The sequence below is a fragment of the Carassius auratus genome, chromosome 19, assembly GCF_003368295.1.
Source record: "Carassius auratus strain Wakin chromosome 19, ASM336829v1, whole genome shotgun sequence".
NCBI lineage: Eukaryota > Metazoa > Chordata > Actinopteri > Cypriniformes > Cyprinidae > Carassius > Carassius auratus.
In genome coordinates this window covers 22457550-22480994 of record NC_039261.1, presented here as the reverse complement: position 1 = coordinate 22480994, position 23445 = coordinate 22457550, and the positions used below count along the sequence as shown (strand labels likewise).

The 23445-nt window shown below is 36.7% G+C and overlaps 2 protein-coding genes across 3 annotated transcripts in view; one reads left to right on the top strand and one right to left on the bottom strand.

The window, feature by feature from the left end:
* Positions 1–8653, top strand: part of LOC113119843 (collagen alpha-1(XXII) chain-like) — a 61508-nt gene extending 52855 nt beyond the window's left edge. For both annotated transcript variants that reach the window (XM_026289527.1, XM_026289528.1), the window contains 19 exons: positions 42–95; positions 911–964; positions 1082–1135; positions 1211–1264; positions 1361–1414; positions 1635–1688; positions 1793–1846; positions 2061–2105; positions 2252–2305; positions 2404–2457; positions 2553–2606; positions 4847–4918; positions 5087–5122; positions 5205–5249; positions 5318–5497; positions 5588–5654; positions 5738–5920; positions 6006–6083; positions 7088–8653. In XM_026289527.1, the coding sequence (XP_026145312.1) occupies positions 42–95; positions 911–964; positions 1082–1135; positions 1211–1264; positions 1361–1414; positions 1635–1688; positions 1793–1846; positions 2061–2105; positions 2252–2305; positions 2404–2457; positions 2553–2606; positions 4847–4918; positions 5087–5122; positions 5205–5249; positions 5318–5497; positions 5588–5654; positions 5738–5920; positions 6006–6083; positions 7088–7281 (1440 nt within the window). In that variant the 3' untranslated portion in view covers positions 7282–8653. The remainder of the gene's footprint in view (positions 1–41; positions 96–910; positions 965–1081; positions 1136–1210; positions 1265–1360; positions 1415–1634; positions 1689–1792; positions 1847–2060; positions 2106–2251; positions 2306–2403; positions 2458–2552; positions 2607–4846; positions 4919–5086; positions 5123–5204; positions 5250–5317; positions 5498–5587; positions 5655–5737; positions 5921–6005; positions 6084–7087) is intronic.
* A 2390-nt stretch (positions 8654–11043) lies between these two features.
* col9a1c (collagen, type IX, alpha 1c) overlaps positions 11044–23445 on the bottom strand; it is a 41319-nt gene continuing 28917 nt past the window's right edge. Inside the window, exons 11-40 of the mRNA XM_026289526.1 lie at positions 22790–22825; positions 21824–21895; positions 21633–21677; positions 21437–21472; positions 21234–21257; positions 21088–21141; positions 20625–20696; positions 20072–20113; positions 18956–19012; positions 18638–18691; positions 18468–18521; positions 18228–18281; positions 17919–17972; positions 17773–17826; positions 17615–17668; positions 17438–17491; positions 17180–17233; positions 16886–16930; positions 16744–16797; positions 16607–16660; positions 16388–16441; positions 15538–15609; positions 15408–15443; positions 15273–15317; positions 15143–15175; positions 14555–14701; positions 14409–14463; positions 14110–14304; positions 11767–11844; positions 11044–11658 (exon numbers count right to left, since the gene is read on the bottom strand). Of these exons, the coding sequence (XP_026145311.1) occupies positions 11459–11658; positions 11767–11844; positions 14110–14304; positions 14409–14463; positions 14555–14701; positions 15143–15175; positions 15273–15317; positions 15408–15443; positions 15538–15609; positions 16388–16441; positions 16607–16660; positions 16744–16797; positions 16886–16930; positions 17180–17233; positions 17438–17491; positions 17615–17668; positions 17773–17826; positions 17919–17972; positions 18228–18281; positions 18468–18521; positions 18638–18691; positions 18956–19012; positions 20072–20113; positions 20625–20696; positions 21088–21141; positions 21234–21257; positions 21437–21472; positions 21633–21677; positions 21824–21895; positions 22790–22825 (1938 nt within the window). The 3' untranslated portion in view covers positions 11044–11458. The remainder of the gene's footprint in view (positions 11659–11766; positions 11845–14109; positions 14305–14408; positions 14464–14554; positions 14702–15142; positions 15176–15272; positions 15318–15407; positions 15444–15537; positions 15610–16387; positions 16442–16606; positions 16661–16743; positions 16798–16885; positions 16931–17179; positions 17234–17437; positions 17492–17614; positions 17669–17772; positions 17827–17918; positions 17973–18227; positions 18282–18467; positions 18522–18637; positions 18692–18955; positions 19013–20071; positions 20114–20624; positions 20697–21087; positions 21142–21233; positions 21258–21436; positions 21473–21632; positions 21678–21823; positions 21896–22789; positions 22826–23445) is intronic.

Sequence of the window (23445 nt, the reverse complement as noted above, 5' to 3'; positions counted from 1 at the left end):
AATGGAATAATGAACATTTAATCAACTGGTCACTTTGGCAGGGTCCTCCTGGGCCAACAGGGCCTGCAGGACCACCTGGTGCTGATGGAGCCAAGGTTAGAATGTTGATGACACAATGACATATTACACGACAAATGCATGTTCTTCAAGTCTACCTACAAACCAGTTCACATTCAAATAACTCTGTCAATCTGTCCTCCAACCAATACGCTCGTATAGGTCTTTGTCCAAATCCCTGAAATACGACCAATCAGAGCGTATACAACAATTGTGCCCCTATCGGCAACAGGACGTTTCCATATGAATGTTTTGTACTCTTTTATTTGCGCTATAATTCGGGTTTCGTGTAGCTCAGTTGGTAGAGTATTGCATTATACAACTATATGTAATCATGCGATCATCAGTTCAATCCCAAATAATGCAAATGCTAATAAAATGTATATGCTCTATAAATCATAATTTTGCAAGGTTTCTGTGAGGGGTAGGTTTAGGGGTGGGGTTAGGTGTGGTCATTGGAGCTAATAAGTTAAATATGTACAAATTACTGTGAGATCGGTGTAAAAAGTCCACACATTCCATTCAAATAAATGCACATTTTGATTGGTTATGATGCTATATGTAATTTCATGACGACAGACGCAATAAGATACTTTCATTATTTTTACACGGGCACTTAACTTTAAAACATAAATATAGGTTTTAATATGGTGCTAGCACAAACGACCTATATGGCCGTTTTTTGGTTTAGGACAGGCTCAATTGATCACAATAATAGATTCACTAGCCATGTATGTGTCAAATGCATGTGATCTGTCAACATTGCATTACTACATTCGGTTCCATATATCAATATATGAATATATGTCAATATATTTGTCAATATATGTCAATATATTCGGTTCCATTGCAGGGGATAAAAGGAGATAGAGGTCCTTCAGGAGAACCTGGAGATAAAGGAGAAAAGGTATTGTCAGCCTACCATTTTCATCATAAATAGGCTGAATATACATATAGTAACATTAAATTTGACATACCATGATTATTTATGCACATTTTCTCTCATTGATTTGTATTTTCCCAGGGCCCCCCAGGACCTCCTGGTTATCCAGGGGCTGCAGGAGTTATGGGTCAGCCAGTGAGTATTTAAAAATGTCACTTATTCAGACTGTATATCTAAACTGAAAAATCTGACATCTTGCTGTATCAATAGGGTAATGATGGAAACCCTGGACCTATCGGACCACCTGGATCTCCTGGAGAAAAGGCAAGGCTAAAGTTTTTTTGCTCTGTTGTATTAGTTGGATGGGATTGCAAGACTGGAATCTGGCCATATTATTGATAACTGAATGTGTTTTACCAGGGTAAAGATGGACTTCAGGGTATTCAGGGACCACCTGGTCTTCCAGGTCTAATGGTGTGTAATTTCATATATATTTTTTTAATGTCTATAATTTTTGTTTTGTACAAATAGACTATGGTTCAAAAGTTTAAGGTTGGTATGATTTTAAAATGTTTTCGTAAGAAGTCTGTTATGCTCACTAAGGTTGCATTTATTTGATCAAAAACACAGTAAAACAGAGATATTGAGATAAGTGTTTTCTATTAATTCTGATACTTCATATTCTGTGCTGAAGGGCTTGATTGGTAAACCCGGAAAGGATGGAAGACAAGGTGACACAGGAGAGCCGGTACGAGTCTGATGTTCTGAATGCATGCCAACATCCTAACAATGCTTATTTCTGTATATAAAGAAACAGTGTAAAAACATGCTCTTATTACTTTTCTTTTTCAGGGCAAACAGGGAGAATCGGGACAACCAGGAAGAGACGGGCAAAGAGGAATGCCTGTGAGTGACGTGATTTATTAATGCCTCATTCTGCATGATCATATAATAGAAGATCCAGATATTGCAACAACTACCTTACTTATTATCAGAAAGCAGCAAATTAAGAGTTTAGTGAGGGGGAAATGTCTTAGTTAATAGGGAATATGTGTTGCCTAATCTAAAGTGTTACCTTATTACCTGTACCTATATGCTGAAATGTTCACGTTTTTTCCAGGGTTTCAAAGGTCACAGAGGGGAACCAGGACCACCAGGGTCAAAGGTTAGTTAATGCCTATTAAAATTCATACCCAGGGATACAGTACATCCAGTATTTGGAGATGGGAAACTACAGGACTAATTCATGCTCCCTAAATCATGCAGAAACTTCATGTGTTCTGTTTAATAAATGCTGTCATGTCATGTTAGGGTGAAGATGGCAAACAGGGTGTTCCTGGACGTGAGGGTCCACCTGGGAAAGATGTGAGTAAATGCAATCTGTGTTGTGCAGAGGTCACTGTGAACCAGACAACTGCGAGCAGATGGTGTTGGGTTTTAATTGGTGTACTTGTTTCGCTCAGGGTAAAACCGGGCCAGCGGGGCCAGAGGGCATGAGAGGACCACGAGGGGAACCCGTGAGGAGGCTTTTGATGAACCAATTAAATTGCAAAACAAAACAGCACCTGTGTGATTATTCGGCTGGGTCACTGTATTTTTTTTTTTTCTTTAGGGTCAGCCTGGAGAACCTGGACAAACAGGCAAGCCTGGATCTCAAGGAAATCCTGTACGTTTCATAGTATTGCGTCAATATGCATGACCACATGGTTTAATGGACTGAGATCTGCATTTGCATTCACTTTTGCACCTTACAAAAGGAAAAGCTTGTTTATCTATTAAAGCAGCGGTTCTCAATTCCAGTCCTCACGCGCCACTACTCTGCACATTTTGTACGTTTCTCTTATTGCTTCATAAGTGCCCTGCGAAGTGGACATCACAGGATATTCCGCCATGATTCCAGTTTAAAACGAATATATATGTTCCATTCAAAGTGCATTGAAGTGTGCGAGACGTGAATTTAAATTGTAATTATTTAGAGAAGTACACTTGTCCGTGTGTGCAAATGTGTGTGTGCAAAAGGAACATTTTGGAGAACAATTATGTCAGTTAAAGAAATATAAATAATCAAAATAATATAAAAAATGCTGAATTTAATTTTACTTTCTAAAAAATGTTTGTAATGTAATGTAAAAAAAAACAGAACAGAAACTAAATATTTTTCTTTCCAGATAATATTTTGCACATTTTTATGCTATATTGAATCTTCCAGTGCCAGTAAAGGCTTACACTTTAACAAATGTAAAATAAATGCTATTCTTTCTAACTTTATATTTATCAAAGAATCCTGAAAAAATAAATAAATAAATAAATATATATATATATATAAATATATATATATATATATATATATATATATATATATATATATATATATATATATATATATATATTAGGGGTGTAACGGTTCACAAAATTCACGGTTCGGTTCGATACGATACACTGATGTCACGGTTCGGTTCGGTTCGGTTCGATACGTTTTAGATACAGCAAAATGTAAAAACATCTCAACTTTTCAGAATGCCGCAAGCGCACCGCGGGTCATGTGACAAGAACTAACCAATCAGCTTCATCCTTTCCCGTAACAACGTTGAGAGCTCAGCCAAGATGAAGGATCAGCTGATCATAGTTGTATATGGATTGCAATTTTGAAATAAATTTAGTAGCAGAGCTACTGCAAGCGATTTTTAGAGCTGCAAATCCATTTATCCTTCGCTGAAATTTCCGCGTCTCATGGAGAGAGCACGTCATTGTTGCTTAGCAAAGACAGACGCCTCATGAGCGCTTCTGCCCAAGCGCTTTGGAAAGGAGGAGAAAGACGCGCTTAGCGTTTTCCATGCGTTTTTAGGCACGATATGTGAACGGCCCCTAAGGCGCTCGCTCACTCAGCACGCGCTGAAGGCTCGTTGCAAAATGTCGAATGCCTTTAACAGACCAGAAATATAAGATCCTAAAATAACCAACAGGTCTGGTGTTTGGGTTGGATTCCCTGTAAGCTATAGTTTCTAAATGCTGCAGGGATAGTTTGCTGCGTGCATGTTTCTCCTTTTTTTCGTCTTTTCCCAGATAGTACTGACGCATATATCCCAGATATTCCCGCTGGTGTTTTTTTTTTTTTTTTTTTTTTATTCCCGCTGGTGTACCCTGTCATGTTGCAGATGCGACATACCGTTGTTTTTTTATCCACCACTCTCTTGCCATCACCATTATAGCTTAAAGGGAATCCAAAGTGCACCCAAACACCAGACCTGTTGGTTATTGGAGGATCTTCTCATTTCTAGTCTGTTAAACGCATTGGCTATTTTGCAACGAGCCTTCAGCGCGTACTGAGTGAGCGAGCGCCTGCTGAGTAGCCTAACATAAACATATAAGATGGTGTTTTTTTCTTCTTCGGGAGTGTCAGGGGCGTTGCCTGTTACGTTGTTTGGGTTATTGGGCTACCTTGTTGAACGCATATCATTATATTTCTCTCTCTCTCTTTTTTTTTTTTTTTTCAAATATAATTAATTACTCCAACGAACCGTTCGGTATACATAATGCGTACCGCGTACCGAACCGAAAGCGTCGTACCGAACGGTTCAATACGAATACGCGTATCGTTACACCCCTAATATATATATATAGCTATAATATCATGATTTCCACAGATATATTAATCAACACAACTATTTTAACATGGATAATAATAAAAAAAGATTTTGAGCACCAAAGCAGCATATTTTAATGATCTGATGAAAATTCAGCTTTGCCACCATGTGAATTAATTACCTATTAAAATATATTACAATAAATGTATACATTAACATTATACGTTATACACAGTATCGGCATGAACTTTAAACCTATTAGTAATAATCAGAAAAAAATCTAAATTGATGTAAATAATCAGTTTGTTTGATCATGTTTCAGGGTCAGCTAGGACACAAAGGTGAAACAGGGAGTCCAGGGTTACCCGGCTTCCCAGGTCCAAAAGGGCCATCGGTGAGTGGAGATGTTGCTTTGGGACTTATGGGAATCTCAGTTTAATTAGTAAAGTTAAGCTTTTATACTTGTACAAACAAGCCTTGTAAATCTATAGAAGCTGAAAGCACTCGGTCCCAAGTGGATATGATCTTCCTGTCTATATTTACACTTGTGTTTTTCCCTCAGGGTCCATCTGGTCCAATTGGCCCAGAAGGCAAACAAGTGAGTGATGATTCATTAATATTCTATCAACACGTTTTCATATTTTTTTCAGCTTGCTATTTATTTTTGTTTTTATTTTTAGGGCATGTCAGGAACACCAGGAGACAGAGGACAGAAGGGAGAAAAGGTATCTGTTCATCCACATGTGTGCCTCTCAAATCAAATCAAAACTTACCGTGTTGCTCGTTTTTGTAGGGTGATAATGGAATAAAAGGAGACAAAGGACCCGTTGGTGATCCGGGTGTTCCGGGTAACCCTGGGCCTCCCGGCAGGAAGGGTCACACAGGGATGATGGGCATGTCGGGTCCCCCAGGGGAAGTGGGTCCCTCTGGGCCCCCTGGTTCTCCAGGACAGCCGGGTCTCCCAGGTCTCAGAGTGAGTCTGCTTTAGTAGTTTTAATAGAAAGTGTGTGATGCTAATGATATTAAAAAAAAAGAGCATGAGGTCATTACGCCGTGTTTTAAGGGAGAGACGCCATCACTGGAACAAATGCGGCGGCTCATTCAAGAGGAACTCTCCAAACAGTTAGACGGTGAGATTCATTTGGCAAAGATGTTTTCGACTTACTTTGCTGTGTCTTTTTACGTTTCCTGAACGTCCCGTTGATTTTCACAGCAAAGTTAGCTTACCTCATGGCTCAAATGCAGCCTGCGCATATCAAGAGCTCAGTTGGGCGCCCTGGTCCACCTGGTCCGGCAGGTAAAGATGGACCTCCTGGCCAACAAGGACCACCGGGAGAGCCTGGAATACCTGGACAGAATGGAGCAGAAGGACCCAGAGGTCCAGTTGGTCCTAAAGGTACCGCAAAACTCATTTCAGATTGTTACGTTACTTGATGTTTAACCTTTTAACACCCACCGACACTTTCCCTTTTCTTTTCCAGGTGAACAAGGTGCAAGAGGAGAAAAGGGAGAGGATGGTGTTGGACAGAGAGGAGAGCCTGGTCCAACTGGTCCCATGGGTAAGACCAATTGATCATCAGTGCTCAAGTTTGCATTGACTCAGATGATGTATTTGGATGAATCTCATGAAAACGGTCATGAAAAAGCCCAAGTCCAACCTAAAAAAAAAAAAAAAAGGACCTTCAAGATTGCATCAATATCCACCTTAAATGATAATATTTAAAAATATTTTTTATAAGAGAATATTTTATTTTTTTCTTTCTTTTTTTCATGAAAGTAATGAGGATTTTGGAGAGAAATGTGCTTAAAAAATATTCACAATGCAAAAGATTTTTTATTTATTAGTATTATTATTATTTTAGTATTTATGCACTGTCTTTAATTTACTTTCATTTTTAACCCTTTTTGTTCTTTTGTTTTGTGAAGTAATTTTAGATTGAAAAAATATTTTTTTTTTTACATTTTTTAATTTCCACATTATAGTAATAAAAAAAAAATATCTCTTGCTTTACAGTTGTGAGGATTTGGATTAAAATGTACTGATAAAATAAAAAATAATACCACAATGCAAAACAGTAAAATGGTTTTCTGAATAGCCCTTAATTGTATACAGTATAATAATTTATACTGTATAATAAAGTATAATAATAATATTTATTTGTATTTATTTCAAATGAGAAAATATTTATACATTGTGGAATTATTTATTTATTCATAATAATAATATTTTTATTCATTTTAACAATTCAAGTAATTTTAATACATAAAGAAATAGATACAATTATAGATTGTCTATTTATGTGTCTATTTATGGATATGATTAATTGTGATTAATCGTTTGACAGCAGTGATATATATATATATATATATATATATATATATATATATATATATATATATATATATATATATATATATAAATACAAACACATGCATGTATATATTTAAGAAAAATATGTTTACTGTAAAATATTAACTGTACTGTATGTGTGTACATTTATGTAAAAATACATATATTATGTAAAGATGCTGAACAGCAGCTGAGACAGTATTTGCACCACAGGTCCTGCAGGTATGCCGGGATATGGAAAAGATGGTCTCCCTGGAGCCGCAGGTGCTCAGGGAGAGCCTGGTAATCCTGGTCCTCACGGTCAGCCCGGACCTTCTGGACCACCAGGGCAGTGTGACCCCTCACAATGTGCCTACTACGCCAGTCTGGCATCAAGACCTCACACCAAAAACGTCAAGGGGACTTAATACACTCACTGTCCTGGGCTAACACCTATTTATGAACTTGAACATTCATTAAGCCAAGAATATGTTCTGTAACATCAGAAGAACTACAGAGTCTGAGGGGTGAGTGAATGTGTGTGTGTGTGTGTGTGTGTTTATACGTGTGTTTGTCAGGCTTTTCACTACAGCTAATGTGTTCTTGAACCCTGAGTTTATTTCACTTTTATTCCTGGGTTAAGCAACGTTTCACACTTCAGGTTTTGAAATGAAAGTGTGTTGGCATGTAGCATTAGCACTTTCAGCTCCGGGCTATGAAGTCTAGCTCGAGCAGGAATTGTTTAGCAAGATATTAATCATAACATGTATACAAGAAACACAAAAACCCTACAGCCAGGGAAAATGATAATTCTCTTTTTTTGCCCTTTGAAAAATCATAGAAAATGTATGTAACAGAGACCTACCTAATATATAAATCGCCAAACTTTAATAAACCATGGCAATATTCTGGAAATTTCTACAGTGAATATACATTTTCATATTAAACTTTGAGTCATTACATTTTTTGCTATATTTTAAATATTTTCTCAATGAATCAGTTCACCAATCGTTCGCAGTTAAGTTAAAAATAAGTTATATAAAAAAAAAAAAACTAAAAAGTCACTGAAATGAATTGCTCTAAAAAGGTTTCAGATAGCAAAACGTGCTAAATAGAGACAAAAAATGACCTCATACATATGCTAATAAGAATGTTAACCCAAGGTTTTAAAGAATATAAAACCTCTACAAACTGATTTCTAACCCACTATAGTGTGAATCTTACTAACCCAGGGTTAAAAATGGCCCTTGGTTAACAGTTTTAAGTGTGAAAAGCACTTTAGTGTCCTGCCAGTCAGAGTTGGTTATTTCTCTTTATTAAAGGAGGGGTGGGTTTAAGCTCAACATTAAGGTCATTTACTTTAAGCCATGTAACGGGATGAGAATTCCTGTTATGAAAGCAAGACATTTACTTCTCCAACCGTGGTCCCATAATGACACAACTGTGCAGCCCACTCTCAAGTTCTGCTGACGGCGTTTGCTGAGGTCATTGATCAGTGATCACAGAGTCCATCTATTGTTAGTGATGTCTGTATCAGGTCAGGAAGTCTGGGGAATTCTCTTCTTGGGTTTTATTGATGGAGCGCTCCGTTGCTCCGGGAGAACACAGCGGGACACTTTTCCACTCACCAATAGGAAATCTCAATAAGGATCATCAGAGGTGATGGAGAAATGCATGTCTGCTCTTCTTAGTCTACTTTTTTTTAAGATACAGTATATCTCATTTGTAGCCCTGCATTTGGTAAATAACTTTTCATTTTTTATTTTGGATGATTAAACTCTGACTGAAGAGCAGCTGCTCAGTTCAGTGCCTGCTCGACTGGTTTGTCATAAAGGCTGTCACTGCATAAATACACATGACTGATGCCTCTTATAATGCATTTGTAATAGTTTTGTGCAGCACTTCTCTTCAAAACCCCATTGCGTTGGTTATTATGGAAGTTCCGGAACACAAAGTCCTAGTTAAAGCAGGACTATCATTTGTGTCACCGAAGCGCTCAGATGGATCGATCCTGCAGATTGCTCCCCTGCGAGCTAATTAAAGCCATTGAAAGAGGAGAGACTGCTTCAAAACGAACTCTCTTCAGCCCACGAACAGAGATGCAGTTCATCTTCAACGGATGGGCACTGTAGCATCAGTGAGGTCAACAGTAGATTTATGCCAGAACATTGTAGTTGTTTTTGAGATCACGTGACAGAAATTGTAATATCCAAAAGAAACTAGATTGACTTTTTAGTCTTATTGCCTAAATGTATTTTTTTCCCCTCCGTTCTTTGTTTTACTTTTCAGTGTTATTGCACAAGTGTTACATAATAGTATTTTTTTTTTAAATTAAATTGCTTTGACCCCTCTTTGTAGAGCTTTACCTTTTTTTTTCTTTTTTTTTTCCCCGAAAGCTAATTTGTATTTTATTTTTAGACATCAGAAATCATAAAGTTACTTTTCCCATAATTTTGCATGTTCTGTCTTTGCAGAGTGAGGTTTTTAAAACATTTAGCAAAATGGCTGAAATATCATACAGCACCTTTAGTGGCCAAAAATGATTTTAATATGTTTATTAATTATATTTTAATGCAAAACCAGATATGATACTGTATAGACTTGTTGTGTACCATCTAATTCAATGACCATGATAAAGCTCTAAAAATGAGTATATATAAACACTTTATAATAACTATTATTATTTTGTCCATCTATGCCCTGTCTTCAAGATATGTATTTTGAAAAGCTGAACTTATTACTGATGCAAATTTATGTAAATGAATGGTGCTTTTCTGATGCAGGCCTAAGAAATACTTGCTATGAATTTTGCTATCATGTTGTCCTCCATTTTATTCAAATATAGCTGCTTTTTGACTTCATAGCATCCCGTTAGATTGGCTTCTTCAGGCCGGTAATGACTGTATTTGTTTTTCCATATCAATTTGCATTAATTTATTCTAATTAACTACAGGTGCAGGTGATGTAAAATAGTATAATTTATGCATGCTATAATCCACTTGTTTACACTGATTCTCTGGTGCTACAGTTACTCTTAATTAGGCTGATGTAAGTGTGGGAGAGTGTGTGTGTGTGTGTGTGTGTTAATAAAGACTGGATCAGGTCCATTTACTAGAATCGGGTTCTTATTGTGAGAGAAAAAAAGTTTATATCATATGCAGTGCTCTTCAGTAATGAATTTACAAGTTTGCATGTTTATTCCTGAAAAAAATCAATGTATTAACTAATCTAAAATGACTTTTTTGTTGAGATAGTCCATGTAGATTTTGAGTTTAGAAAATGTTTCATTGGAAAAAAAAAATGCAATTTTCATGTCTTCTTAAACAGTTTAATACTATATTGCTAGGATTTTTAAGTGAGCTTCTTTTTCGTGAAATGCTTCAAAATTCAGGATGATTTCCTTGAATGATCTTTATAAGTATCATAGTAATGAACTTACAATTGACTTGCAATAAGATTGCTAAAATCACTTATTGACAAACTGGATGGAAAACCTAGGTATTTAATGGCAGTGCAGTCACATGATTTTAAACCCTATGTGAGTGGAAATGATTGAATTGTCATAGATGCTGTACACAGAGCCTGTATTGAACCTTAAACCATTATGTGCCAATAAAAGTGTCATTCTGGAATAGGTCCTTTTTCCTTCAGTTGGTAATTCATTTAAAACCTTAAAAGATGTAGTCGACGACCAACTAGTTCAACCACTAATTTAAAAACAATTCAAATAAAACACTTGAATACTAAAAACAGAATGACTTTGTTTACCTGCATGTAATTAACTGACATAACTCAACCAATAAGGCTTCCTAAGACATAAGACATGCTTAAAAAAACACTGGTGATAGTGATAGTGAACCGAAATAATAAATGAATTAATAACGTGTTTCTTCTTTCTGATTGTTTCTAAAAATGTGATCTAATTACAAGTACTTTATCATTGGAATCTGATTATGTAATCCAGATCGCATGAAATCTGGAACGTAACACATAATCAGGCCTCTTAAAAAACATCAACAAAGAGCAGTTCTTGTTTGAGAAAACATTTCCTATAATAATATGGGGATCTTATCTATAGGTATATCGACAGAAACCTCTTATTCAAGCTTTTCAGTATGAATAAACCATTGCACGCTGATTGCATGGTGGTGAAAATCTTTTATTTCAAGCTGTTGTTGGATCACACTGTCGTTGTGTTAGTGTAGCTTAACATCTGGCACCATGTCTAAAATTGGTCTTTACAATCACATTTTATGAAAAAAAAAACTAAAACAAAACAAAAAGAAAAAAAACACTTGCATAATTGCAATGTAGTGGTTTGTGTAGTGGCTTGTGTAACCAGTTTGTGACCCAAGAGCTGAAATGACAATTTCCAATTCATTTATTTATCTGCAATTTACTGTAAACCTTTTAAAAGAACACATTTTCTTCTACTTTACAATAAAGCATGTGAACTGGATCCACCATCAGGAGCTGCATCCGTATGTCTCTATACACCTGTCACGTTTGTTTCTCTCACCCTCCGCTCGCCATCTGAAGTCTCTTCAAGTTTGTCAGAGATGGACTACCTGATGATGACTGTGATGAAGGTTTCTAGGTTTGTGTTCATGGACCCTTGATGTTGATGGACTTCTTCCCGCCAACCAGGTAAAGAGGCTGAGGCCTAAAGCAGTTTGAAGGATCACAAAGACCAGGGGCGCCCGGAGATCCTCTGGCTCCAGGTGTTCCTGGGGTTCCTGGCACACCAGCGTCTCCTCTGGCCCCGTCCTGACCGTCCTTACCGATGCCTGGCTTGCCAGCTGGTCCTGTTAAGGTTTTAAAAATGTTGATATAAGAAGTCACAATGACTCATTTGTCTTTTGAAATGATGGTAAAGTACGAATAGCAGAAAGTTGAGGTTTAGCGTTTCATACCTTGTGGTCCGGGTTCTCCGGGAATTCCTGGAATTCCTATTCCGTTATCTCCCTTATCACCTTTTTGTCCTGCATCACCTACACAAATACAGAAACAGAAAAAATGATCGGACGAAGAAGTCAATCACATCATGACTCTCCATAGACAAAACCCAATCTAACATTATGGCTCAGATTTATTTATATAGCACATTTCATAAACAACAATTCGAGGTGTTTTACAAGAAACAAACAAATAAATAAATAAAGACATAAAAGATGCATTATATATTCAAAACAAAAAGTAATGGCACAGACCTCAGTTTTATATAATATTATGGTACTTCTATTATGTTAACATATGGCCCGGGTTATATATATATATGTGTATGTATATATATAAAGTTTGTAATACTATGCGATTGCACCATGAGTTATTTTTTATTGTGCCATGCTCCCATCTGCATAATTCGCGAAGTGCATTTTTAATGCACAGTAAAATCAGATGACTGGCTTTTAAACCGAGTGTATTTTCTGTGAAGATAACAGGCTTGTACTAATAGTAGAGTGTTTATTCATAAAGTCTAGCACCGGTATTTCCGGGTGTTTGAGCTCTTGAAGCTCCGCCCTCCTTCCCGGAGCACCAGCTCATTTGCATTTAAAGAGGAAGACACAAAAATTGTGCATTTTGGCTCATACCCTAAAAGTGACAATTTTAACAAGCTATAAAAAATGATCTGTAAAGTATTTTGAGTTAAAATTTCGCATGCACACTCTGGGGACATCAGAGACTTTTTTTACATATTGGGAAAAAGGGCATAATAGGTCCCCTTTAAACCAGTGATTAGTGGATTCAGCAGACATACATCACTTCTATAGGTTTACTAGGCCAACATTCTTTATCTTCTCTTTCTGGTAATAGTGTACTTTTATTAGCTCTGACATGAATCTGGAGCATTTTAATATTTGCTTAGAAAAGATGTGTATTTGTTGGGCCATAAGAAATTGGCAATGGTTTCTTGGGGCAATGCTAGCACAAATACACACTGCAGTACTGAACACAAAAGTGCTACAATCCCACCTCAGTCTCTGGCCTGCAGCTGACTGGGATTGATGGAAAAATGCTTATATTTACAGCTCTTATAAGGGACCCAGGAAACCACTGTGCGACTGCTGACATTTACACAGTCAAAAACCCTGCTATGCATGTTGAATGCTACAATGTTTCTGCATTTATAATCCTCAATAAACATGCTCTCATCCTCAGAGGTTCTGCAGAAATAACTGATGTAGATTGAGATGCTGTCGTGGGCTTTTCTAATGATCCAGTTATTGCTTCTCAATCTCTGTCTCATTAGCGTACTCCTCGGCCTCGCTGGCAGTTAGCACCGACTGCACTCACTGTAGAACAGCCTGCGCTTGTGAGGACAAAAGAACTGCAGTGCTAGACATTCTGAAGGCTACTTCACTTCAGTTACCAGCGGCTGATGGAAATCATCATGCGCTCGCAGTTTTAGCCTGTAAATTCTGCCTGAGGCAAAATCCACTTATGAAATATTATAAAAACGGCTGATACTTGCAAGGGGTATTCAGTTGTGCATGTGATATTAAGGAAGTATTGCATACACCATCAGCATGATGTGGATTGCCAAAGAGGATGACTAGTAAGTGTTAAGGAAGCACTGTTTCATTGGGCGACTTTTACTTTTTCGGTTTAAATTTTTTTGTAAAAATTGTAGCCATTCTGTTGTTTTTGTAATTTTTTTAAAAATTAGTTTTAGTCTTATGTATTAGTCTCTCTCTCTCTCTCTCTCTCTCTCTCTCTCTCACACACACACACACACACACAATTTTGGTTTACTTATTTTTTTTTATATTTAACTTTTTATGCTGGGATTTAGGTTATTATTATTATTATTATTATTATTCAAATTTTGAAAGACTAATTGCAGAATTTACCATTAATATTTAATGGTAAGTTAATTCTATAATTAACTGACTAATGAGAAAATAAACAATAGATTTGACAAATGTTGACTTCATATATAATTAAACTAATTCTAAACTAGTGAAAAAATATGCTAATTAAACTTGCAATACTTATGGACAAGACATTAAAAAACATGATGCAACTCTCCAGTCTGGACTACGTCACCTATCAGACCATCTAGACTGAGACTTTAGCTGAAGCTCAACTCAATATTTCATAGTAATGAGTGTTTAATATTTAGAATTCATAGGCAGTAAAAAACAAAAACAAATCATGTTTGCAATCAATGACTCCCCGAGAGCTCAGCTTTATCTGAGCAGACAGCAGAGCACTAACAGAAATATCAGAGGGAGTGAGATTCAAACTTCTGGTACCTTTGGCTCCTGGTTTTCCAGGAAGACCGTAGTATCCTTGAGGCCCCTTGGGGCCCATGATTCCTCTGGGTCCGGCTTCTCCAGCGGGACCTGCTGGTCCCGGTGGTCCCGGTGGTCCCATGGGTCCTGGAGTTCCAGGGGCTCCAATGGCAAGAGGCTTCTTTGCTACTTCCTTCTTGTAGGCATCCAAATGTTCTGTTTGATATAAAACAATGCTATACTTTAGCTGCCATTGCTAAAGAAAAATCAAGTTGATGTTGGTGTTTTAAAGTGATTATTAACTAATAGAGATGTCATGCCTTCAACAACAGCTGAGCAAATCTCACGGATCTTCTGGTCACTAATCTTAGGCGCCTATGAAAGTAAATGGAGTACAGCATCAGCAACAACTGAAGAGCAAGCATTTCCAGTCAGAGATGAACAATGTCACAAAGCATGCACTCACAGGAAGACCTCTGGGACCAGGGGGTCCTGATAGTCCTCGTTCCCCCTCCAGACCTCTGGCTCCCTGTGGTCCGGTCAGACCCTCATGACCTGGCTGTCCTGGACGACCATCAGCTCCTGTAGCTCCTCTCTGACCTTTCTCCCCACGCTTAGATCAAACAAGGATATATATATGAAAAAGTAAAACATTTTTAACCTATTACTGATTTATTGTACCTATATGTATAGTCATTTTTGTAGTTAGGGTGGGGGGGTCAATTTGTAAAGTATGTATTTTAGGAGAAAATGTTCGAATAAAATGATAAATTATTATAGACAGATACCTTTCTGATTTATTTGTTTTAAGTTTCATGTATTTAACGGTTCACCAGACTAATCAAATAATAATTTGATAGATTAACTGTAAAAACAATGGTTAGATTCATTAACAAAAATAAAGAAATAAATTATAAATAAATAAATAATAGGTTTTAGTTATACATTTACAAGATGGTCTGCTATTTTTATTAGATGGTCTGCTATTTCTTGTTGCTCTGCTACAATCTGAAACTCGACTGATATGAGTTTTTATGAATGATAGCACGCTTACCTCGCCCTTGATGCCAGGAATACCCGGAGGCCCCTGTGAACCATTATTAAAAACCATCACACTACTGTACACATACTGGAATATCATAATTAGAGGGTGTGACAGGTGTGCTGCTATAAATGTTGCGAACCTGATCACCCTTCACGCCTGGTTCTCCTGCAACACCTGGATCTCCCTGTAGAGCGATGAGAGAAACAGATCAAATAAAATTACACAGTACTCATGCACAGGAATCTAAACACTCAATGAGTACTTTCTAATTTACCTCACTTCCTTTAGGACCAACGAGACCCATCGGGCCCTAAAATGAGAAAAATATTGTACATAATCATTCACACACAACAGGTTATAATACATTTCTGTGTTATGCTAATTAAAATGAACAATGAGCACACCTGGTCTCCCTTATGACCTGTGTGACCCTTGATTCCACGAGGGCCCATGAGCCCTTGGTCACCTTTATCTCCCTGCGGAAGTAGTCAAGATAAAGAATTACAATAATAATCTATAATTGTACAGCACTTCACTAAATAATTGCCTTATATTGGTACTCATTCATGTACTCTAATTATGATAAATAGAGAAAATAGTGTGAATAGCCACCCATTCTTTTTCTAAATTCATTGAATGAGTTAGATATAATATTACACAAACATGTTTTGTATAATTATTATGCACAGTTAGTATTAGTTTATCACAAAAAAAAAAAAAATGATGCTGAAAATGGTACGCAAAGGGTGAATGACTGCATGCTTTTAAGCTAATATTGTCCAACAGAGACTACATTATGTAACATAGTTTCTGCAGGTTTTATGAAAGAAAAACACTTTTTAAAATCAAAGAAAAAAAATATATATTCCTTTTATCTGCTATTATTTTACATTTATTATAATAGAAAATCTGATCACACTGCACAAAAGTCATTTTCTTCCTCTATATTTCCTCATATTGACAAAATGACAAAATAAAGTCTTGTTTTCTGAGAAACTGATAAACATTAAAGGAGTTGATGATTAAAACAAGAACAAATCTCTGCCAAATGGCTAAAGCAAAAAAGCAACTGAAAGGGAAAACAAGATTCCCTATCCACATTTTAAGCATGCATCAACTCATTTAATAGTGTTTAATTTCTCAGAAAACAAGACTTAATATGTTGAGTTTACATCTTAAGTAAATGTATCTTTACTTAAGGATGTTTAGATATTTGCGCTAGTAATCCATAATCAGACCAACAGTCCAACCCACCTGGATACCTTGTGGGCCCACCGGTCCGGCCGGACCCTGTTTTCCTTGTTCACCCTGAGGAAGGAAGTTTGTTGATTAATTAAATTTATTAAAAAATTACTATTGATTGCAATCTAACCAATTGTAACCAATGCAAAAAAATAAAAAATAAAAATTTCAAGGATTAAAAAAGAAAAAAAATATATGTTTGTTTATATGTTCAAATTATGCTTTTATTACAGTGGCTCCTTTGGCTCCTGGAGTTCCATCTTCTCCTGGTGGTCCAAGTGCTCCCTAAATATAAAACAAACACATAACAAAATATAACAATGTCTTAAATGTATACACAGACAAAAAGCTAATGTAATAATACTTACATCTCTACCAGGAAGCCCAACAGGACCAGTTGGTCCTACAATGCCAGTTTCACCCTGTAAAAGAGAAAGCCATTGCTTGTCGTGCATCACAGTTTTTAAATTTAAATGATATTCAGCATATTTCATGCAAATTAAGTCATACCTTCTGGCCTGCAGGCCCCACGGGTCCCGGTTTTCCTGGCAAACCCTAAATTTGAGATGCAGCTTTGTTTAGCCAAGGTGAGTTGCAGATTAGAAGCGAGTGGAAATCGCCTTGTTTAAAGTTTGTTGGGGTCAGTATACACACACCCTCAGGTAAATTCGGTGTTTACTGTATAGCAGGCAAAACCCTCATTTACTGTAACAGCATTCAGAGTAGCAGCAGCAGCTTTGAGAATCATTTCAGGAAAAGCACAGCAGAATAACATAAAACATATGCACATGCTGATTAACTCACTGGAATTCCCACAATTCCTCTGACACCAATGGCTCCTGACAGACCTGGCTCTCCCTGTCAAGCAGACCGCAAAATCTCAAATTCCTCTTCAGTTTTTATCATTGAACAAACCAGATTTGGGAATCATTTTGTCTCAAAAACAATATGCATTTTAAGAATCAAAGATGAAAAAAATCAGTATCATAAAAACTAGATATGCACTGCATTGATACATTCTGGATTTTATGCATTATCATGAAAATGATCATCATAACTCACCTTCTCTCCTGGAGTTCCTGGTGCTCCATCAGATCCATGCTTTCCAGGCTCACCCTACGAATTAACAATCTCCATCATCATTAAAGCTGACATTTCAGATAACTCTTCCAGCACCATTTCAGAATTATTCCAGTGATGGTGAATATGAAGCATAAATCTGATGAATCAGTCACTCACAGTGTCACCCTTGGCTCCAGAAGCTCCTTTCTCTCCCGGTGCACCAATCGCACCCTAAAACAAAATATTCGACAGAAACAAGGCACTTTAATTGATTTTACAGATTTTTTTTGTTTTGTTTTTGAGTAGGGTAGATCATATGGACAGCAATAACTCACATCGTCTCCTTTAGGCCCAGGATGCCCCTGTCGCCCTCTAATGCCTTCAACACCCTGTTAAGACATCCGATAAATAAAATACTTAAAACCTCTGTATTTTGATGCCAGGCTAGAAAAAATCCATCAATGAACTACAGCTCACGTACTGGTGATCCTGGTGGTCCGGTAGGTCCTGGGATCCCGTTGAATCCAGGAGGACCCTGCAGACGTACAGTAAAACACACAGGCTAGCTCTTATAATATACCCACACTTGCTTTTTGTTCTGCATACATCTGCTTTTGATCTGCATATCTGCTCACAGAGCACTTTTACAATCACTGCAGGCATTATTCATAGAGTTTTAAACTAATGCAATCATTATTACGTGCACTGATCAGACTGGAGGATATTGCTCTGTAAGCATTCCTCTCACTCTTCCCTCGTCTGCTTCAGATGAAGATGTTTTAAGTCTTACCCGATCTCCTTTATCACCATGAGGTCCAGTGAATCCGATTGGCCCTCGCTGACCCTGCAAGGAAATTTGTTCTTTTATATTTATTTTCTCTTCAATACTTGTTTTGTGTATAGTGCTTAGACAGTATTTTATGCAAACACGATCATGCCAATAGAATTATTTAAATTGACACTGATCTTCTCGGTCACGGATAATATATTGAAAACTGTTATGCAAAAACAAATAAACACATTGTCATACATCATCTCCTGGACGTCCAGAAGGACCTTGCTCTCCGGCAGCCCCTCGCTCACCCTGTTAATAAAGAAGAAAATGCTCATGGAGTTTATCTATTTAAAGCTCAGGAGAGCTTGTTTATCATGGTTTCTTGATTTTTATCGTTCTTAAGAAGTTTTTAAAAGCAAACTTACCTTTTCACCTTGGGTACCTGGCACACCGTCCAGACCGGGAAGACCTCGATGTCCCTGGAACAGAGATTCAATTAACTAATACATTCACTCATTAGAAAAGTACCTGGTGTTTGGCCAAAAAAAAACTTTTTTCAGTGAGCAAAATGATGTATAGCTGCACCAGAAATCATATTTAGTCTTTCTGCAACAACAAGTAAATGGAATCTTTAAAGAGATTGTTAAAGTTTGTTTTCAATCATTTTTTTATTTTTTATTTAAATCAATACTTCAATTTCTTACATTTAACTCAAAGTTGAATCCTTAGGGTCGGGGACTCACCTTCATCCCCGGCAGACCAGGCAGTCCCTGCGGTCCAGCTGGACATGTTGTCTGGCACTGCTAGCGAAATAAGACACACACACACATCAGGTCTATTCATCATCAACTGTAGCATCAGACAGGAAGTGAAGAATAACACACAACCAGCCTGGAGCTCACCAGAGACATGCAAACTGAGCACTGAAGCTTTCAGATGAGGGAGCACAACAGACACTGCAACCGACTGCCAACTCTTTTGATGAGCCAGTGACTAATTATAAGGGCTGGTTATTGAGATATATTTCACAATTCAATTAAATTTCAATCTCAGATCAATTTGATTCAATATTGATTCATTTGGATACTAGCAATCAGGTACAGTAATTATCAGTTTGCTTTTCATGGACAAAAAAAACAAAAAAAAAAACTCAACTAATGCTATTTTAATACACTACTATATAACTTAATTGTAAACAAACATTTAAACAGTCAAGTTAGTTTTTTTATTTTTATAAATGTTTATATTTTTAATCATTAAATATAGACAGGTTAAGTAAAAATATATGTAATAAAGTATAGATATTTAGCAAAATGCTCTTTTCTACACTTCATTTTTCGAACTATCAAGTGTATGTACGCTGAACGTTTTTTCTGAGGTAAATGTATCATGTGACACTGTTTACAAGCTGTTTCACTGTTTCTGCTGCTGGAACTCTGATTGAGTGATTACATGAGACATTATCCATTTTGGTAAGTTATACTGTTTATATATGTTCTTTTTATTCATGTTCTTTTGGTGCTATAAGTGGCGGTAAAGAGGAAGATGATCTGTTCACGTGTCACCTGAAGAAGAATGCCAAATCATTATTTATTATATTAAATAAGTATAACAGTATAGATAGATTTTTTTGGATTTAAGAATCAATATCAATTAATTCAAATGAGAATCAGTTAAAATCGAGAATTCGATTATTTTCAGCCCTAAAAGTTGTAGAGCAGATATAGAGCACGTTGACATTTTCCAAGTTCCACATGTCACATACTCTATCTTTTTGCGTTTTAAGATCTGGGTCTGAGATGCAGGTTCTGTGTGTCCATGTGAAACATGGGTATTATTAAAATCTAACAAGCACTCACAGTCTCCCCACTTCCCTCAGGGTTCCCAGCACCTTGTGGTCCCTATGGACAGCAGAATGACAGCAGCGTAGTTTAGATTCAGAGACACACACTCAAGCAAAGCCTCAAACATTACAGCGGTCAGAACAGATCTGTGTAGAAGCACCGCATTAGTTTTAAACCCTCGGAAAGCCAACAGAAGTCACCTGATCCAGTTAAGTAAGGGTTAACAGAAGGGACAATAAGCCTCAAAACATCTTAGAATATCTAAAACAAAAAGTGAACTTGAATGTATAAGATACAACATATATATATATATATATATATATATATATATATATATATATATATATATATATATATATATATATATATATATATATATATATATATATATATATATATATACACACCCATTTATGTATACATATACTATGCATATATGTAAATGAACGCTAAATATGTATATATTTAGACTAAACTGAATTGTTGTGTCTTGGAAGTTAGTAAGAAAACACTTGAAATATGTAAAATGCTATAATTGGTAGAAGTCCATTGTAGAATTCGGTCTTACTGCTGGTCCTGGAGGTCCTGGTGGGCCTGGTGGTCCTGGGAGCCCAATTCCTCCTCTTGGTCCAGGAGGACCCTGGAAAATACAATACAATAAAGAACACTTTAATTCAGGTACCAGAAACAATCAACATACAGTAGCTACAATAACAAGATTAAGAATGAAGACGTATATCTAATTCCAAATTCAAACTGCAAATGGGATAAAGAAGCACTTCGGAAGTGGCATTACACAGACTGTTTAATGCAGCTCAGAGGTGGCATGAATGCATTTACACACCAATGATGACTTTATTCTTTAATAATAGGGCCTGAAGTGGGTCAGAGCAGGCATACTTTAGCCTGACTTTTAGCATTATGTCTTCTGAGCAGGCACAGAGCAGCCTTAACTCTCTGTGCTTAGTTGTCTAAAGATACATTTATATGTGTCTTAGTGCATTGTGGGCCATTTTGAAATGAATTCTGACCTCTGGTCCAATGTTTCCCTCATCTCCTGGAGTACCAGGCTTCCCTGGGGGTCCCTGCATGAGTGGAAAACGGTGTTCAAAAGTGAAATGTCAAATTAAAAGTTGAGAGTGAGACAAATTAAAGTAAGAAAAGTTTTTTTCTGTACCGGAGGCCCAACAGTCTCTGGTCCCTAGAAGAAAGAAAGCGTGAAAGTCAAATCTTTAAAATGAATTAATTTGTCTTAAAAAAGGCATTACAAAAGCATTATTTACTTTGCAAGTAAATACAATAAAAAAAAAGACAAGAAACAGTAAAACAACACAATATCAACGGAATACGAACAATTTGACAATCTGACAAAATACTCACAGGGGGTCCAGCAGGTCCAGGGAAACCAGGGAGACCCTACAAATTAAAGAAGTTTCTTATGCTCATCAAGGCTGTATCTATTTGATCAAAACTTACTCATTAATTATTAAGCTGCACATTATGCAGAATAAAAAAAAAGAAGCTTTTATCAACTTTGCATTGCATTACATCATTGTTGTTTTTTAAGATATCTTACTCTTTCTCCCACCACTCCTCGTGGTCCCATGGGGCCCATTGGACCCTACACGCATATAAAAAGATTAGCATTTAGGATACTGAAATACTACAGTTTGTGTGACACTGATGTGTAAATCTGTCAAATATTGAGTGTATTGTTGGTTTATGTTGTGTTGTTAAATGGTAAAGGTCATGTGTCTCAGTACTGACCATTGGTCCGGGAGTCCCCTGCAGTCCCCTCAGTCCTGGCAGTCCAATCTCTCCTCGATCTCCTTTACTGCCCTACAACACACAAACAGCTTTAGCATCATTCAGCATCAACTGCAGCCGTTGCTATGATACAGCAGGTCTGTGCTAATGTGATTAGCCATGCTGGAGTCCTCTGACAGGACCAGAGTCACATCTGAGCAGCGTTTGACCTGTTTATGACACACCAGATGATGGTGCAATTCAACCACGCTTTCTCTCAATAGATATTGACACAGGAAGCTGGACTGATTCAGTGGGTTTCAGATCTGGCAACCTGTAAACGCATTTTCTAAAAGGAGTTATAATACAAAACATTTTATTGGCTACAGCGTTCAAGTTTAATAAAGGCAATATTCAGTCTTACTGAATAAACTAGTTTTAATTAGTTTTAGTTTTAATATTAGTTTTAGTTTTAATTTTAGTCTAATGAAATTTATCTCACACAAAATATTGTATAGTACAACACACTGCCATGGGACATTCTTCAAATCTAGTCCTCAGAACTCTGTTCTTATTTTTCAAGTAAAATACAGCATCTCTCCATTTTCTTACAAACTATTTATTTTTAGCATTTTGTTTTTAATAGTATAGATTATATGACATAATCTTTATATTTTTCATTTTATTATGTTAATTAAAAAATACACTAAAATACGATACATGGATTTATGTATCACCTTTATAGTCTTCATATCTTACAACCTATTTATTTATTTAATTAATATGTAATTTGTATAATCTGCCATAACATGAAAATAATTACTGATTTATCAGTGTTTGCATTTCAATATCGGTTCATCCCTTTTCAGATAACTCCAGGCCAAACTAGTATGAATCTTGGTGAGTGTGACCTCACGCTGCGTTTAAGAACAATGTCTTCTCGAAGAGGTTGGAGATGAAGATGTTCCTCCAATGTTTCACACTTACCGGAGCTCCAGGAGTGCCCGGGGTACCTGGAAGACCCTGAAGAACAGAAAATAAATAAATAAAAAAAAAGGACACTGTGTTAAAAAACAATAAGCAAGTCAGTGAGACAGGACAAAGGTGTGGACAGAAGGAAATCTCTAATGAGCAGCTCCTGCCTTCCTGAACAAAAGAAGAAATCCTTAATGAGCTGCCTGAGACAAAAGTAGACCGAAGACGAAGTGTTTCATTAGCTTGTGCTGAAGACTGAGCTGCTGAAGTCTAAGGAACGGCTCTAATGGAGATTTACACCTGATTTTTAAGCACAGGAAATACTCTGGACTTCTAAATGATGACAATTCAAAACAGCATGAGTTAAAAATACGGTAGCACTTTATTTTACAGTCCTGTTCCTCAGGTACATACTATGTACTTCTTATAGTAATTACAATAACTATGTAATAACTAGGTACTAACCCTGAACCTACCCCTAAACCTAACCCTACCCCATTGTAGTTACCCTGTATTACCAGAACTTTCTTAGATAAATACACTGTAAGTACACTATAAGTACACGTACTGTAAAATAAAGTGCAACCAAAAATACTGTACCAACTGATAATCCTTTTGATTTGAAGATCAATACATTGAATGAATAGGAAATCCTAATTATGTTACAA